General features: G+C 41.8%; 1 protein-coding gene across 1 annotated transcript in view; it reads left to right on the plus strand.

Moving 5' to 3' along the window:
* The window catches only part of DHRSX (dehydrogenase/reductase X-linked), a gene marked incomplete at its 3' end in the record, with an annotated part of 174489 nt that extends 158568 nt beyond the window's left edge, over positions 1 to 15921 (plus strand). The window contains 1 exon segment of the mRNA XM_082009356.1: positions 15724 to 15921. Coding sequence (XP_081865482.1) covers positions 15724 to 15921 — 198 coding nt within the window.
* Between the last annotated feature and the right edge of the window lie 2003 nt (positions 15922 to 17924).

A 17924-nucleotide genomic window follows, 5' to 3' on the forward strand; every position in this document is an offset into this window, starting at 1 on the left:
AATCTGCCTGATTTTTCAAGAACCAAACCACTTTTCTCCATTTTATTGTATTAGTGATTAAAAAATACTGCTGTTTTCTTCTGCAGAGCTGTAGCAAGACACCCAAATCTGGTTATTTCTAGCCGCAGCTGGGTATTTATTCTTTTGAAAATCTCTCCCTCCTCTCAGATGCTGCTGGTAACTGTTGTCAGGTGCTCGAGCTCTCTAAGCAAAGACCAGATGTTTGTTCGGGGGTAAGCAGACTGAATTGCAATTAAAACCTAAAGTAAAGGTACATAATTTCAGGCTATAAACGAGCCACGTCTCAAGTGGCATGTGACTCAAAAAGAGAAATGTGAGAGCCAGAGGTAATCGGCTTCTTCACTGCCCTGTACATCTGGGGTATTTGTTTATGCACGAGAAGAATGGATGGATTATTCCCTCCCCTGTGTTAACAGAGGCGAATTCAGATTTGTCCCTTGGACTAGTTCATGCTTTTCCCTTGCTCTACACAGAGGTGGCAATAAAAACCAAGGCAAAGGGCTATATTTAGAGAATTGGGCAAACGGGAACTCATAGGTTCACTATAGGAGCCAGCGATAGATCTGTCTCTCTGGGAGACTTCAGCGGGCACTGGGGCACAGCACCTCCAGCTCCGGCCACCTCACCTACTTCCAGTTACCCTGAGCAGTAAAACATTGCATGCCGAAAAAGGAACTAGGAAGACTAAAAATTTGAAGTCCTGCAGGGTTATACTGGGCCTGTGAGAGGTGAGGTCTTGATCATTTTGTGACTGACAGTGTCTTATGCAAGAAAGGGCTTTGCACAGATTCCCATGGCTACAGTGGTAATAGTCACGCCACTGCTGGCTGTTAGGCTTATCCATCAGAAGTCTAGCTTTTGCATTTCATCCTAGTGTCTTTAACGTATTCACACTAACCTTTAACATATTCACAGTATTTCAAGCAGGAAAAATTACTCTAGGATGAAGGAACAAAGACAAATTTTGCTAAAGAAATTTTAAATAATGTACAGATCTCTTACGGGCATTGATTCATGTGCTTTATGGTGTCAATAATTGTTTGTGAATTGCAGCCTTTTTTTTTCTCTGAACAGAGCATTACTCCTGAAATATAGTCATTACCTATTGATTAGCTCTATAGTCATTTTCATGCATCAGTAGTTCCAATAAAAAAAGAAGTAGCACTCATTTTACACCAATGTGTAAGGTCCGTACATTGTTTGTTAATAACGGAAAGGAGTCTTTAAAGTATTTTTTTTATTGCAGAGACCACATTGACATTTTCAATAGCCATAAATCTCAGGATAAATGGAAAAAGTCTTAAGGGTTTTTTGTTTTGTTTAGATTTTTTTCTTTTATGGGGGAGTTGTTGTAAATATTCTGCTGTCTCAGGACAGAGTTGCAATGAGAAGGACATATTTGTCACTATTTGCTGCTAATGTAATTTCCTGTTTTTCCTACTGTATGACTCTCCTTTTAATCCCGGTTGTCGGTAATGTGCTATTTTTTGATTAAATGATGAGACCTGAGATTCAGCAAGGAGAAAATAATTAAAACTATTTGTTTCACAGACTGTCAGCAGCTATTAGGGATTAGACAAATATAAATTAAGGGTTTTTTCCCTGAGCCATGTTACAGACTTACCAAAGTTCACAAACAATTGTAATCCTCTTTTATTGAACACAGCTTTAAAAGTAAAGGTCAGTTATGGTTTGGTCACTAAGGAGTTTATGTAATTGGAAAAACCCAAACATTAAGATTATTTTTATAATAAAAAACGTGCTGCTTGGGAAAGTCTTGTTTCTTGACTGTGGCTCTTTTACAGAGCTCAGGGACTAAAAACTAGCCACATCAACTCAGGAGATGTTTGCAGAGCAAAGGGAGTTTTGCAGCTCATCCCTCCAGCCGCAGAAGCGGCTCATGCCTTGGGAAGGGCCGAGGGATTGTGACTGATGCTGGTGCCCTCCGCGCCCTGAGACCAGCGCCGCTCGCCCTCATTCCCCGCAGCCCCACGCATCCAGCAATGCCACATGCTGTCACACCACCATTTCGACTCCCCTTGCGATTTTGCTGCAAGAGGAGCCCTGCTGTAAGGGCCTGGCACTGCTTGTGGACCTACCGTTTCTCCTGTCTTCTCCGATTTGGCTGGGTCAATGTATTGATGAGGTTACACCTAATATTTCCCTCTTCTTTCTCTACTCTCAAAAGGCTTGGGCTTGCGCCTTTGTTTTCTCAGGAGATGGTAAGAGTCATCTGCCCCAAGAGCTCATGCTTTGAAGGCTGCTCTCTACCCCTTTTTTGTTTCTGAAAGGGTTCGGTGACATGGATGGGTAATCCAAGGAAGGCGAGTGTCGGTGCTGGGCTGGGAGCCCACTGACCCTGAGCCCCTGAGGAGACCCTGCTCCACATGGCATATGGGCTGCAAAAAGGGATCTGACCCAACGGGGCAAGTGCCTGGCACACTGATGTAGGAGCCACACTCAGTGAGGTTGCAGTGAGGGCCTGGCAAGAGGCATTTAGGAATTTAGGAGGAAAAGGGAATGAAAAAGAGCTGGGACTGTCTGTGAGATTGTCATGGGGCATGATGAAAGGGCAGGCGGAGAAATGGGTGCAAGTTTAGACTGCAGACGTGCTTTGCATACCACCTCGAGAAACGGAGTCCTAATCTTGATTGGAACAATTCAGTTCGGCTGTGAAGTACATATTAAATAACAACAGGCGGCTGCAGAGTTGTGCAGACTTGCAGGTGAAGAGCAGAATTTTAAGCAAGCTGCCGGGCAGGCGGGAGGGGCAGCGGGGAGGGCTGGGACAGGCGCTCTGTGCTGGCGTTCAAGCCTCTGCTCAGACCTCAGCCTGTATTTTTATGAGTTAAAAGCGGTCACCAAAACCACAGCACAGCTCTGCAGTAATACAACTGGAATTTTTCCCGGGAAACAGAAGTTTAATCATCTGGAGCATCGCTGTTTGCAGTGTACCTCCGCGAGCGAGCGAGCGAGCGGGGATGGCTCATTGATTGGACTCTCGAGGCAAACGGACGTGTGTAGCAAAATGGCATTACCAAAGAGCTCAGTTCAATACAAGCTCCCTAAACAAAGCGAATTATTTCGGCACCAGATGAGTCCGTAACATGTATTTATTGAACCACAAAACCTCACAGTATTTGTTTCCCACTCTAACCAACTGCTCTAACCTTTTAGTCAAAAATCTCTCTGAATACAAGTGCAACAGAAACTCTCCTGGGGCACTTAATAAAAAGAAAAGGTTAATTCTCACTGCGTTATTTCGGCTACTGATATATCTGCAAGTGTAAGTCTCTCGGTCACAGCTACCTATGCCCTTAATCTGTCCAGTATCAAAACCCCGCCCAGAAGCTCTCTGCAGAGACGGGAGTTATCTGAGAATGAAATAAAAGGAATATGAAGATTTTCAGGAAGATTTTTGGGATTTTTAACGTTCTTGCCCCACAACTTTTTTTTTTTCCTTTTTTTTTTTTTTTTTAAATAGCAGATTGAGGAAAAATTTTGGATGTGGAAGGGATTAAATGTTTTTCTCCTTTCCAGTTTTTCATCATCCTCCTTCAGGTAATGAGCTTTGGCTGTTCACTATGGAGCTGATTTCTGCAACGTGAACCAATTCTTCCTGCAACACAAGCCAGGACAGTCAGTTTTAGTCATTCGCACAGGACTGGGGCATACCGTGTCACCGGTACAGCAACATGACACTTCTGCTGTGACTGACTTCATCCGGCAAAGGAAACAGGAACACGGGAAGGACCACATCTACCACCAAATCCAGTCCTGGCCTTTGCAGGGGTGATGTTTTTCACTAATTAATGGCTCCATCTGCTACCTTAATGAAGGTTTACAAAACACCTTAAAAGTAAGCCTGGATAGTAAAAGCAACAACTTTGGTGGATAGTAAATCTGAGTCTGGCTACTTACTAGTACTTAACAATTGTCAGTACATCCCAATTCCCTGCTTTCCTTTATCTGTTCCACTGGCAAGAGCTGCCACCTTTGTTTTTCTCTCTCTGGCCCCTTGCAAATTGATAAAGTTGTCACCTCTCCCCAGACTAACATCCCCCTCTGCACTACGAGTACCAACCTGCCCTTCTTTCAGACCATTTAGCTGATTAAATGTGATAACTTTAAACTCGAGTAATTTTTTTCAAGATGGAAGTTTTTTGCTTCTGTTTCAGACCTTGGGAAGCATTTGCATGGCTGAGAGTTTGCGTGTTCGCTCTCTATAATGAACTCTGCGGTAAAAGATATGATGCTTCAGATCTTGTCTGACATAATTTTGGAAACATGACTAATCTCATTGAAATCAATGGCACTATTTGCCTGTCTAAAGTTATACATGTTCTTTGGGGCTTTTCTGAATTGAAGCCATCGAAAGGTTCTGTGGCAGACAGTAAGAAGCCCTGGGGTTGATTGATTTAAACAAAGGGATTTAAGTTATAGAGCTTAAACTCACTTGCAGTCCACACAATAAAAAGCTTGATTTGAATAATAAGATTCAGTCCTCTTTGCACTTTTATTTTTAGTTATTTTGTTAAAAACAGGTTGATTCTAGTGGCCTAGTAAGTATTCAGATATGTCGATTTGCAACTGAGTATAAACTTTGCCTTTAAATTCAGTAATTCCTTTGGGTAACTGAGAGGATAAACTACACAGACACCTCCATAGTCATATGGTTTCAGAACCTATCTGTGATTTTCTGACTTTAGCATTCTGTTGTGATAAAAAATGGGAAACAGTAGTTTTATGTACAAGATGACTGATTTTTTCCTTGTTTTTTTTACAAGCTGCTTTCAGATGAAATATGGCTTTAATTAAAATGAAGAGAACTGTCATTTTTTAAGGATTTTATTACTTAAACAGAAATACTTTGAACTTATTGGGCACATTTTTCTCATCAAAACCGAGGACATATATCTGTGATTACTGATTTGAACTAACTAATTCTGTTCACTGTATCTGTCAGAAAGATAGGATTAGAAAATCTGAGCCACTCTCACCTATTTCTATTTCCATTCTTTCACTAAAATAACTATAGAAAGCTAGTCTACTCTTCTTGTTTTCCATCTTTGGAGTATGTCACCAAGGGACAGACCTAAATTAACTTCCTTGTTCGTATCTTTTTGGTTTATTGTTCAAGATTCAATGCTGAAATTGCCAGCAGCTGGAATTATAGGAAACATATATTTGCAGAATAAAATTCCTTTGCTCTCCACCACTTCTATGTGTCCTCCAGTTTGGCCTTCTCCTCTCAGCTTGGGGAATACTGCACAACCGTAATTTAAACACAATAACTATATAGAAAAGAGAAAGCCAGACCAGTCGGGGCACAGAGAGTGCTAAGTGGTATTTGGTGATGTGCTTGAAGCTTCTGCTTCTTCCTCCCAGCCAGCGCAGCCTCCGCAGGACTCCACGTGCTTCAGTCCTGCAGAAGGTCTTGGCGTCAGCAGGAGGGAAGAGGAGACAAAGGCCGGGGCCCAGGGCGAGGGCAAGCGCTGCGAGGCAATGTCTCTCTTTCTGCCCAGGAGCTCTGTGGCAGGCAAGCAGCTCTGCTGTCGAGGGCCCATCTCGGCGGCCCCAGGCGCAGGGCTGTGCGTGGGCCCACCGGCCCGTCCGCGGGGTCGGCTGCAGCCCGGCCAGCGTGCCGCTGCAACCTCGGCACGAGCACTCCGGGGGAAAGTGTATTTCTGCTTTCATCTCTCCCACCTTCCCAGGCCTGTTTGCGTGCTATTAATGCGGAGCTGTACCGCCCTGTGGTCATTTTGGGTTAGTTTTGCGCGCTTCGCTGTTTCTGGTCCCCATCTTTGCCAGCGCAGGCGCATGGCCTGCCCGAGTCCTGGAAGGCAAGTGTCCTCCGCGGACCTTACCTGGTGCTCCAGGAAGGGATTTGCACCTTCTCACCTGAGCCCTCCGGTCTCAGCAAGTGCCCCCAGCGGGCAGGTGAGCAACCAGCCTCTGCCAGCCCCACCGCCCCGCTGAGCCCACGGGTGGAATAGCCCTCCCGCAGTTTGGGCGCAGAAGGGGGGTTGTAGCAATTTAAACAGAAGGGGCTGTGAAACCGCCAGCCACTGGCCTGGATAATTTTGAGTTCTCTCATTTTGTCTGTGTTCTGCACAGTCTTTACGCTTTTTGATCTCGTTGTTGGTAAAGGTTTGCTATATTGTGGTTATCTGTTAAATATTTCGGAGTTCCATTGACCATCCTGAGTGCTTATAAGCATAAAAAAAAAACAAAACCAAAAAAACACCCCTTATAAGAAAGTTGTGACATTGGAGATGTGTCAGTTTCCATTTTCTGAGGAAGGAGAACAAGATATATGGGCAAATGTTAAACAGTAAGTAAAAGAGTAGCGATGACAGTGCGGGGCTGCGAGTCAGAAGTCACCATATAGCTCATGCCTGAAGTCTTGTGTTTTTAGTAAAAGCCAGCAAAGACATTTTACTTTGTGTGAGCAGGCAGGTAATAAAAGAACTTGTTCGGCAGTGTATGCACTCATGAGCATTCTCTTCAGCACTTAGAGCCTTGCTGTGTCTCCTGTTCTCTGGGGTTAGTAAAAAATGCAGCTACCATTTAAAATGTAAACACTTCTCTGTTCTTTTCTGTGTTTTTTTTATTTGGTTGTCAAAATCTGGCATCATTTGAAAGAATTCAGCAAACTAAAGATGACCAATGTACTGGTATAAGCTAATGCATAGAGAATGAAAGCTGTAAAGCTTTCATGGTTGGTTGTTGTTTTAAGTCCTCTTTAATTTTGGTCCATTCCCATTTTGATTCATATTTAAATTGTGTTTTCAACTAAAAATCTGGCATATTTTATTAAATGATGCAGATGTTCCAGCTGCTACCTATCAAAAAGTTTGCCTCTCCAAGAGCTTTGTTGGAGGAAGGAGTAGTCTTATGCTCTTATTCATATTTCTCAGATAGTAATAGTTCAAAACTCAGTAGAATTAAAACCTTGCATCGTTAATAAAAATATTTTCCTCAGCATATATCTAGCATGAATACTAAGCTGTAATTAAGTATTTAATTAATGGCAGATCAGCCTACGTCTTGGAATGAAGAAGATTATATTGAATTGCTCACATGATACTTTAATTATGGCCATAAAGCTGGTAGTAAACAAATTGTGTATTTTCCTTTACAAACGCAGAAAAGGAGTAACAGCCTAGTGTGCAAGGAATCAGGATTAGGATGTAGGAGGCTTCTTCTTTCCTCATCTCTTCTCCTGACTTGCGCATTTGCTTCAGTAAATCACTTGCCCATCTGTGTATGGAGGTGTTGCAGAAAATCCCAGATTATGTGAAGATACCCTGGACAATTCTGAGTGATTTAAGTCAGGCATCCTCAGCAATAGGCAGCTCCGGGACATCGCCTGGTTTCCAGAGGGCTGGCTAACCAGACAGAGTGCCACGCTCCCAGAAGAGGCTCCAGCATTTTGTGAAGTACGTGTACTCTCTCGGCGCTCTCCTCCTGTTATTGCCTGCCTTATTTCCTAGAGACGGGATGTTCTTCCAGCAAGTGACAGTCCCTGGCTGGATGATTATGCAATGTCTGGGGCAGCAGACTCCTATCTGTCAAATTTTGCGTATTGTTTCCGAGCTGAATGAGGTAAGAAGTGTAATGTAATTTGAGTGGCTGTAGCCATATCTCAGTTCTGACTTTGAAGACACTGCTGCCTGCTGCAAAGTGAGCTTAGGGGTCAACATTCAGGCAAAGTAATCTTCCTCAATGCACTTGACAAAATGAACAAAGAATTCAGTTATGATTAATGACTTTGACCCAAAGTTTCAAGTCCCTGCTCAAATTCACTCATGTAAAGTTGGGTTAATGTTTCTGTTTTGGAAATTGCTTAAAACTAAACATTGTTCTTCTAGACCTTCATTTCAGTGGCTTAGAAAATGCAAAGTATGGATCCACAAACAGTCCTGCTCAAATCACTGAGGTTATATTGCACTTCTAAGTGAGAGAGATTCAGTTTGAAATCAAGACACGTAAATTTATTTTTGTGGTATCTGCAAGCGAGTTCACTGTTGAAGCTGGTATTTGAAATAAATGGAAGTCTCTTCAGTGTGGCCCAAAAAGCTGGCCAGACAACAGCGGCTTCATTCAGCTGCCTGAAAACAGGCATCTGATACTATTTGAGATGACCCATGATGTCCTGCTTAGTCGGAAGCAGCTGCTTTGGAAGGGAAGGGTTCAGAGCCGTGGTCACTGTCATCCTCAGTAAACCTCTGTTCATGTTTTGAGTCAGAAGAGCCATCCCAGGGCTTCAGAGTAGAGCTGCTTGGCAATTTTCCAGCAAAACAGATTTCTCGGAAGGCATTGCTCTGGCACAACACAAAGTGAAACCTTCCACTGTTGACTCCATCAGAAGATTTGTAGGAAATCAGGCATTCAAGGCTGCATACCTGCCTTGCTCCTTGGGCTCCCAGACCAACAGGCTGACCCTGGCAGCCTTTGGGGATAGCTACTTTGTCTATAGTCTTTTCCATAGTCTACTTTGTCTAAAGATTTCTCAGCCATCTACACAGGGGCTGATGTGAAGATGAGGTGGGTCTTCTCAGACTCTCTGTGTACCTGGACTTTTTTGAAAAATCTTTCCAGAAAATTTGGTTTCAACAGAAAGAGAAGGAGAGATTCGGGGTTTGATAGTCTTTGTGTCTGCTTGCCAGCTATCTCTGCTGCTATTCTTTACGGTGTCTTGTGCTAGGATGCTCAGGGAGAAGCTTCTCTTTTTTCCCAGAATAAGCATGAATTATTCATATTATAAAAGCTCCTTTTCTTCAACGTTTTGGTATTTTTTTTAGCTTGAATATTTCCTAGTGTTCTTAATTCATCAATGTTTTGTCTTTTATTATATATTCACATCTTTGATTCTGAAATGATTTCTCTGTAGCCACAACTTTATCAGGAGAAAGGCTTCACATTTTAACTCAGCCATTTGTGTTTGTCGCTGCTGTCTTTTTTAAAGATGAAATCTAAAGAATTTTATTAAGGAGTGAATTTATTAAAGAATTCTCTTTGCCATGAGTTGGGGATTGAAGAGGAATTAATTTGATGGTGCTGACTGCGTCTCTAGGGAGAACTGTATATTCAATAAAACGTCTCTCTCTCTTTCTGGTCTATAATCAAGGCAGAAATTGGAAAGAAAGAGAATAATAGTGAGCTACATAGGAAAGAATAGGAGGAGAGAGAGAACACAGATGGAAACCAGGGCTTTTGAGTGAAGGCAAAGATAGTGTGAAAAGCTGTGCTGCCAGACCTCTCTGGCAGCTTTGGCTTCCTAGGGATCTGACAGTTGGTCCTGGCCACAGGTCTCACCAGGACTTGCAATCAGCTGTTACAACCTTATTGATCAAAGTTTGCTGAACAGGTCCTTATGCCCACGTCCTGGTTTCCATTCTAGCTTTGGTTTCGTACTCAGTGTTTCAACTGATTACTTTTTGGCTGAAATTTTCAAAGCAACGATTCACGTTAGGAGGTCTAGACACTGCAGAAGTTGCACAACAAGCGTTGAGTACATGTAGCCCATGTCTCACCAGGAGGCTGTGACACTCGAGCAGCTGTTGTTATTTAACGTTGGAGTCTTGCACCTGTAAGTAACCTGGTTTTGAAATAATTCAGTAGTTCACAGATCATAGTAATCAGTGCTCCCCAGAACAGAGGTAATTTGTTTCTCACAAATTTTTTTGCTTTAATATTCATGGGAATGCTATCCCAGCTACTCAATTTCTGATGGTTTTCAAACTATTCTGTATTGCAGTGGCTTCATGTTTTCCTTTGTTCTTGAGAGTCAAGCAGTGCATTAGGGGTGACTGGGTGTCACCCCTCCATTAGCTGCCAGCAAGTAGATGAAAGACTTTGCTGTACAAAGAAACAGTAATTTTGTATTCTCATTCTTGTTGCTAAGCCCCACTGTCCGTATGCATAGTATTGCTCAGGGATCCCAGATGATCGTTGTCTTTCCTGAAGAAAGATGGAAAAGGCAGAACACTCTATATATACAGAGTTTTTCAGTCCAGAAGCAAGTCAGTAAAACACTAACTTTTGAAAAACATTGCCAGAATAATAAATGTTGAGAAAAGTAAAAGAACACTGGCAGAGTGCCTGAGTACCCAGGCCCAGAAGATGGCCTGTTCAGTGCTTGCTGTGTCTTCCTAGCTGGAACCTGGGGAATGTGTCACTAGCCAGAGTCATGTCTTCATGTTACCTGAGCCAGGAGTGGCCTGATGGAAATTCACCCATTTAAAAAAGCAAGGCCACAGAGCAAACATCCTCAGCCCCTGTGCCAAAAAAACCCCTGAAAAACTCCTTTAACTCTTCAGCCCATGAGTAGATTTCCCATATGAACTGAAAAGAGCATGACATAATGGATGTGAGTACATGAGGTAGGACCGCCATTATAAAACCAGTACTGATGAGTATTCCTATTGGCATTCCACCAATACTTAATGTATTCTGCATCACAAATTGTATGGATAAAGGTGTTATAACATGTTCTTCCTCAGCATTAAGCCATTTGCCAGCATACCAGGCAGTCCTGGGTGCACATCTGCCTGTTTGGCCCCTCATTCGTGTCCCTCAAAATGCAACTGTGATGTCAGTCATTGAGTTTGCCAGCTGCTTCCTGCTCTCCATCCTCATTGCCCAACCTTCTCTCCTGCCATCTCTCAAAATGGCAGCATCCTGAAGTCATAAAATACAAACCAAGTACAATCAGCTGATTGACTGGGGCGCGGGGAAGCTACTCCAGAGTAAGTACTCCTTTGATACCACAGGTTGTATCACTATAGCTTTTTCAATCATATGGCCAACTCTGTCAACCAATGCAATTTGAAGTATATACGTGCCATCCATTCAAACTGTTCGTCATAGTGTTTAAGGCACATAGCAAGGTTCTCACTGTTTGCTGCTAGTTACTGAAAATGGTACTGGGAAGATGAATGGGTTGCAGAAGAGGAATTATAGGAGCTTATTAGTTTTGTTTTCTGTCCAGTTTTCTGTGGTTTCTGATGGACATACCATACTGTCTGCCCAGGACTCTGAGCTATGAATCAGGTGGAGATGGAAGATGGATTAACAAGGAAAGCACCACAAAGCCAACATGTATAACTGACGCAGACACATGATTTCCAAAGAGTTAAGCAGACAAATGAAAAAGATGTGACATTTCATGGTGACGTGGCTGCAGGGACTGACTGTCAGCTAACACATTTTGCAAGCATTAGTGCCTAGTATTGACAAGATTATATGGTACTTAAAAACGCATTAATCAAAATGCATTAACTGGCAAGTCTTAAAAACCCAAAACTAAAACACAAACCCTCTGAGTATATGTCCCAGTTTTCACAGAACAGAATATTCCATTTCATGCCAAGGGAAAATTATTCTATGTTGATGACTTACTATTGATGAATATTTAAAAAAAAGAAATATCAAAGCTACTATAAAAACCATCTTTTTCTTTGGGAATAGTGCCAAAATAATGTCATTTTGTGTATATGGGCTGCATTTTTCTTGAACAATCTGGTTACGTGTAATCTTTTTTCTCCTTCTTCTACAGCCTACCCATGTAATGAGCAATACAAAGATATGTAATTTCAATCAGACCTTTATTTTCTGTTGAAGGGATACTGCAAACAAATAGTTAATTGCAAAAGAAAGTAAAAGATGTGATCAATACTGTAACAGGCAAAAGGAATTGCAGATGCAGAATTTCGTTATGAAAAAATTAAGCAGAAATCAATTTTACTTGGATATGACAAAGTTATTAATTACAGTTGCTTGGATACTAATAATATAATAATTTGTAAACAAAAGTCCAATTTAAAAAAAATTCAGCACAAACAAGTTGGTAACTGAAGAGTGAAGAGGCATCGTGCAATTTATAGGAATCCCTCTTGTCTTAGAACAAGTCCAACCAATTCATGAACAAGATGTTTCTGATCCTATATGTATGTGTATTATTTTGTTACTGGTTTTTTGTTCTTGTTTTTTTAAATTCTGGCAACGTGTAGAGTATCCTCCCCTGTGATTTGAATGATACTTATTATTACTCCCTATCTACCTGCAAATTTTGGTATAATGCTTCACAGTCCCAAAAGCGGGAACTTGTTCCTGTTTGTAGAGCATCATGACAAAGATCCTGGGTTTTATAGATCAAGGTATTCAGCTACTGGCTGGTGATTCCTCTGGCCTATTATCAGGTACTGTCCTTCCTAGAAGGTCGTTGGCATCAAAGGATGGGTCAGATGTGTTGCAGTAGTCTCCTGCTTGTGGTGTTTTCTCTTCCAAGGGCTTTATGGTTCCTACTCATCTTTTTGTGGACTACCATGTGGTAAAAGAAGAGCTATGGGTCTCCCAGGAAAGTTGGCAACCAGAAGTGAGGCTGCCACTGCTGGAAAAATTCATCCTGCTCCCTGTCCAGATACTCATGAATTGCACCAATGGTTGCAACCTACTGCCAGCTTCTTCCTTCCCAGCAGCTCCTCACGTGCTGGTACACAGGCAGGACATGAGTGCATGAGTCTGTGTGTTTATATGTGTTGCAGCTGATCTATGGGTGTGTAGTAGATCCAGCACTTTGAGAAAGAGTCTTGACTGTGTGTGTGGGCAAGTGGATGTACAGTGCTTTCATGGTAGGTATGGGCATGATCCAGAGCTGGAGTCACAGCATGTGCTTTTCTTCCAGCCTCTCAAAACAGGTAGGTCATCCACCCAGCTGGAAGGCCAGTGGACTTGTGGTGTAGGGTTTCCTTTCTACCTTAAACAGAAAACGTGCCAAAACAATGAAGAGATCCTCAAGTAAGGGAACATTAAAGCTTTCAGCATTAATTAAGCACTCATAAGATAAGACAATTAATTAATCATACATGTGCAACTCTGCTCCCTGTTGCACTGGAAAAATTGTTTTCCTTTAACTTAAATTATTATACAGTAATTGCTTTATGTATTATATTATTTTTTCCTTATGTGTTTAGATAATTGCTTTTAGTGACAGGTGATAGAACCTGAATAGGAATTTTGCATAGAACCTTCTACTCAGCATATTAGAACTGGTGGACAGGATGAAAAACAAATTAAATCTTGTGAAAAGTTACACAAGCTGACCTTAATGGATGATGATGATGTCACTGTGCCTATAGCCTGGTCACGGTGTGACCATGTAAGCACATTTATTATTGTCTGTGCCTGCTCGATATTTTCTTTGTATTGAAGAATAGGAAACAGTTTGCTATATAAAATGGTTTGGTAAAGGCGTACTAGGGCTGCATGAATAAAACCAACAATTGTCTTTCCATTCTTACATAGCCTTTATTTAACGTATTTGGTATTATTTTGAATAGATCCCCTCTGGTGAGGAACTTACTTGGCATATCATGAAAAAATAAAAAACTTGATAAATCCTGCATATCCTTGGAGAACCTTCCCAGCAAATTAGCAAAGACACGTCGTATTTCTGATAGAAAGACCCATACAGACCAGTCTCTGAGGCTGTAGAGAGCCCTGCTCATAAGGACATAACCACACAAATTCTGCCCACAGAAAATTTTTTTAAAGCATTTTTGTTTTGTGCTGTTGTCATTAAGATTTGGGAGTCATTGACATTGACATTTATACTTGTTTGTGCTGGAGAGCTGTTGAACTCAGGAACATAACATCCAGTGAACCATAGCATGAACTAATGGTTTATCTGTGTCGCTAAATTTTTAAGTAAAGCACAGCAGTACCTTAAAAAACTTTTGATTTCTCTCTATCATCCAGAATAAATTGTTTAAATATGAACGCTTGTATTCATCATTGTTCTACTACTTTACAGCAGCATAAAAAGATATTTTGTCATCATAGTTGATCATGATAGTAGCCACTGTGTGAACATGTGGACTTCAACTTCTTGGAGTCATCCGGATCCTGCAAAGAATTGTGCATGCACATAGCTTTATGCCGTTTAAATAATCTGCTGGATGTGAATAGCACTATTTTCCGTAAGATAACAAAGGGTGAAGAAGTAATAGTAGTACCTTACCTAAACTAGGGTAAATAAGCACTTTTTAAGTGTTTCTAGACAATATCTCATAGTACAGTGATCTTCTTAAAACATAAAAAATATTCCAGTAGTTACCTGGACCCGAGTTTTTTTAATGCGCTAACTGGTATTTTGCTGAGAGAATAGCGCGTTGGATACCTGAATTATCACCTTATTTCATTTGGTCTATTTGGAACAGGACATGCTGTCTTTGTGTGGTAACTGATGGTAAAAGCTGGCTATTTTGTGGTCATTGAAGGAATGTATGGTGGTGTCTGTTGGCATCAATAGTTTTTCGTTCAGCTGAAACACCTTTGATCAAGGGCTTGGCATGGAAGCAGTGGAGCTCGGTGCATGGAAGTACCTCAGCAAGCCATGTTCCTTCTTCAGCAGTTCTCTTTTTGGGGAATGTGCCGGTGGTCACGCAGGGAATGTGTTTCTCTTCAGATGCTGAGGATGCTCTGCTCTGGTGGCAGCCGGAGAAGTCGCAGTGTGTGTAACCTTGCCTTGTTGTGTGATTGTGTGACATGGCTCTAATTTATCTGTAAATGAGACCAAACACCAGATGCATCAGATAAATGAATTATTTCTAATAAATTGTACAGTGAGAAAACATAGGAGTTGTTTCCTTTTAAAATACCTGAAACTTGTCACAAAAAGCTTCAAATGTCTTAGATTTATATTTTTTTAAATTAGGCACTGAGTAACCTATTCAGTACTGTCTCATTCATCAAGTGAGTTCTTCAGGAAAAGAACTCCTGTCAGGTGCAGCAGCCAAAGCTATGAGCAGCATTGTTACTGTTAGTGACTGTAAGGATTGAAAAATGATGCACTGTCTAGCAGGCATTGATCATGATTATAACAGTGATAAAGACAAAGCATATCAAATGTTATGTTTTATATATATGTTTCAATAAAAGAAAAAAAATGCCATTGAAATAATTTCAGGGATAGCTGTGTGATCCTGCTGAATACAAAATGGCAATGTTTTGCATATCCTCAGGATGAAAGGAATTATCACTCTAAACTATTCCCTTATTAATTTTCATTTAATACTCACAGTATACCAGACATTATAGATCTGTCACCATTTTGCTTTATGACACTGCAGAAAGCTGATAACTGTGCTCTCTGTAAAATGTAATTCCCTGGTTTACCTGCCTGCTTGGATTGAACTGCAGAATCTTAATTTGCTGTCATGTTTTTAATGATCCTTTGCTTGTGTCATGTTGTTACAATGAACACATTGTGCACACAGCATAGCCTTCATCTTCTTAAGGCAGAATACAGACCCTTTCATCCTTGCAAAATGGATAACTAAAGTAGGATTTTAATATTTGTGTTTGCTTTTGGGTTTATTAGCTCTAACTGTGGAAAATAAATCAATTATTTTGTACGCTCCATCTGACTAGATCCTGAAAAAATGGACCAGAGTTTTCCATATATCTGTTCTGTGGCTTTAAGCTATCTCAAAATAGCAGTGCTGTAGAAATGGACTGTACTCCGCTGATTGAATAGGTGGCATTTTTATCATTACCAGCTTGAGGTTTGCATAACAACCACAAGTGTGATGCAAAACTAGGGAAGCTGATTGTCACTGGTAAGGTCCTATGGTGTAATGTAATTCTTCTATTGTACCTGCCTTGCCTGAATTTGTTTTGGTTTTGTTTCTGCAGACTCCAGAGGAAGGAGCCTCTACAACCCTGTATGCAGCAGTATCGCCTGAGATGGAAGGAGCTGGAGGCTGCTACCTTTACAATGAGGAAAGGACAAAATCGGCTGACGTAGCCTATGATGAGGAGCTGCAGAGAAGGCTCTGGACAGAAAGCTGCAAGATGGTTGGGATTTCTGATGAATCAAGCAGAGTTCCTTAGAAGAAACCACTTCCAGCTGGGTAAATGAAATGCATTGACAAGCATCTTAGGTGAATTCTTGCAGCATCTGTCATCATCCTGGAAATCACTGTTGAGTCCCAAAGGCAAACATGAACAGCTCTGTTCTTCACTTGAACCCCTAGTCTGCTAGGGTGTGGGGGGAATATTCCCACAGAAAGATGTAGTGGTTGGTTTTAAATCTAACCATCAGTTTTGTAAATCATGATGTTTCAGTCTGTGATTAAAATACAATCTTTAACCTTGTTCAGAGTTGCGTTTTCATTTTTTGTTAAAAAAAAAAAACCCACAACTTCCCCTGGTGAGTATGTTGTGTCTGTGACATGTTGAACTTAAGCCACCTTTGTACGTATAACTTACTCTTTTTTATCTGTTTTAAAAGTGGCAACATTTTCTCCTTAAGCTTCATTAATCTTTAAGACAATTTTTAATGAATTTCAGCTTGTACTAATGCAGACATTTGGTATTCATGATCATTACGTTGTTTCTATCTTAACATTAATTTTATATGTCAACTTTTATCCAGAAGTATTAACTGAAGGTCAGAACCAAAAAAATGTAAATAAATAACGTGTTCAGACAGGATATCGAATTCAGTTGCTTCCAGTTTGAGTTTAGCTCTCCTTTAAAGGTGAGCTGTGAGAACGAGGATCGAACATAATAATGGTGACACTGGTTTTGGCAGAGGATGCAGTCACCTTGTTGTCTCGGCAGTGGGCTAAGATTACTTGTCCCCTTTTCTCCTGAACCTGTGTAAACTTGCATCCACAACTTCTTGCATTTTCTTTGGCAAGGAGATTCACTTCTCTACTGCCCATTGCATGAAGAATTGCCTCCTTTTCTTGGTTTTGAACCTAGTTCATATGAGTTTCATGAGTTCATGGTTTGGAAGAGACAGCAAAAAATTAATACCAGTCCACTTTTTCACAGAATCACAGAATCACAGAATCACTAAGGTTGGAAAGGACCTTCAAGATCATCAAGTCCAACCGTCAACCCAACACCACCATGCCCACTAAACCATGTCCTGAAGCGCCACATCCACACGTTTTTTGAACACTTCCAGTGATGGTCACTCCACCACCACCCCGGGCAGCCTGTCCCAATGCTTGACCACTCTCTCCATAAAGAAGTTTTTCCTAATATCAAATCTAAACCTCCCCTGACGCAAGTTGAGGCCATTTCCTCTCATCCTATCACTAGTTATTTGGGAGAAGAAACCAACACCCATGTCGCCACAACCCTCTTTCAGGTAGTTGTAGAGAGCGATAAGGTCTCCCCTCAACCTCCTCTTCTCCAGACTGAACAACCCCAGTTCCCTCAGCCGCTCCTCATAAGACTTGTGCTCCAGACCCCTCACCAGCTTTGTGGCCCTTCTCTGGACACGCTCCAGCACCTCAACGTCCTTCTTGTAGTGAGGGGCCCAAAACTGAACACAGGATTCAAGGTGCGGCCTCACCAGTGCCGAGTACAGGGGCACGATCACTTCCCTACTCCTGCTGGCCACACCATTTCTGATACAGGCCAGGATGCTCTTGGCCTTCTTGGCCACCTGGGCACACTGCCGGCTCATGTTCAGCCGGCTGTCAACCAGCACCCCCAGGTCCCTTTCCAACGGGCAGCTCTCCAGCCACTCCTCCCCAAGCCTGTAGCGTTGCATGGGGTTGTTGTGGCCAAAGTGCAGGACCCTGCACTTGGCCTTATTAAACCTCATACAGTTGGCCTCTGCCCATCGATCCAGCCTGTCCAGATCCCTCTGCAGAGCCCTCCAGCAGATCAACACTCCCACCCAATTTGGTGTCATCTGCAAACTTAGAGGGAGCACTCGATCCCCTCATCCAGATCATTGATAAAGATATTGAACAAGACCGGCCCCAGAACCAAACCCTACATTGATAAGGATTTTGGAGACTTCCAACCTGTCCCCCTTAAAGTGTCTCTTTGCCATGTTGAAGAATAGCCCCTGCCTACTCATCTGACTTACA

The sequence above is a fragment of the Phaethon aethereus genome, assembly GCF_964289735.1.
Source record: "Phaethon aethereus genome assembly, chromosome: 1".
NCBI classification, from domain to species: Eukaryota; Metazoa; Chordata; class Aves; order Phaethontiformes; family Phaethontidae; genus Phaethon; species Phaethon aethereus.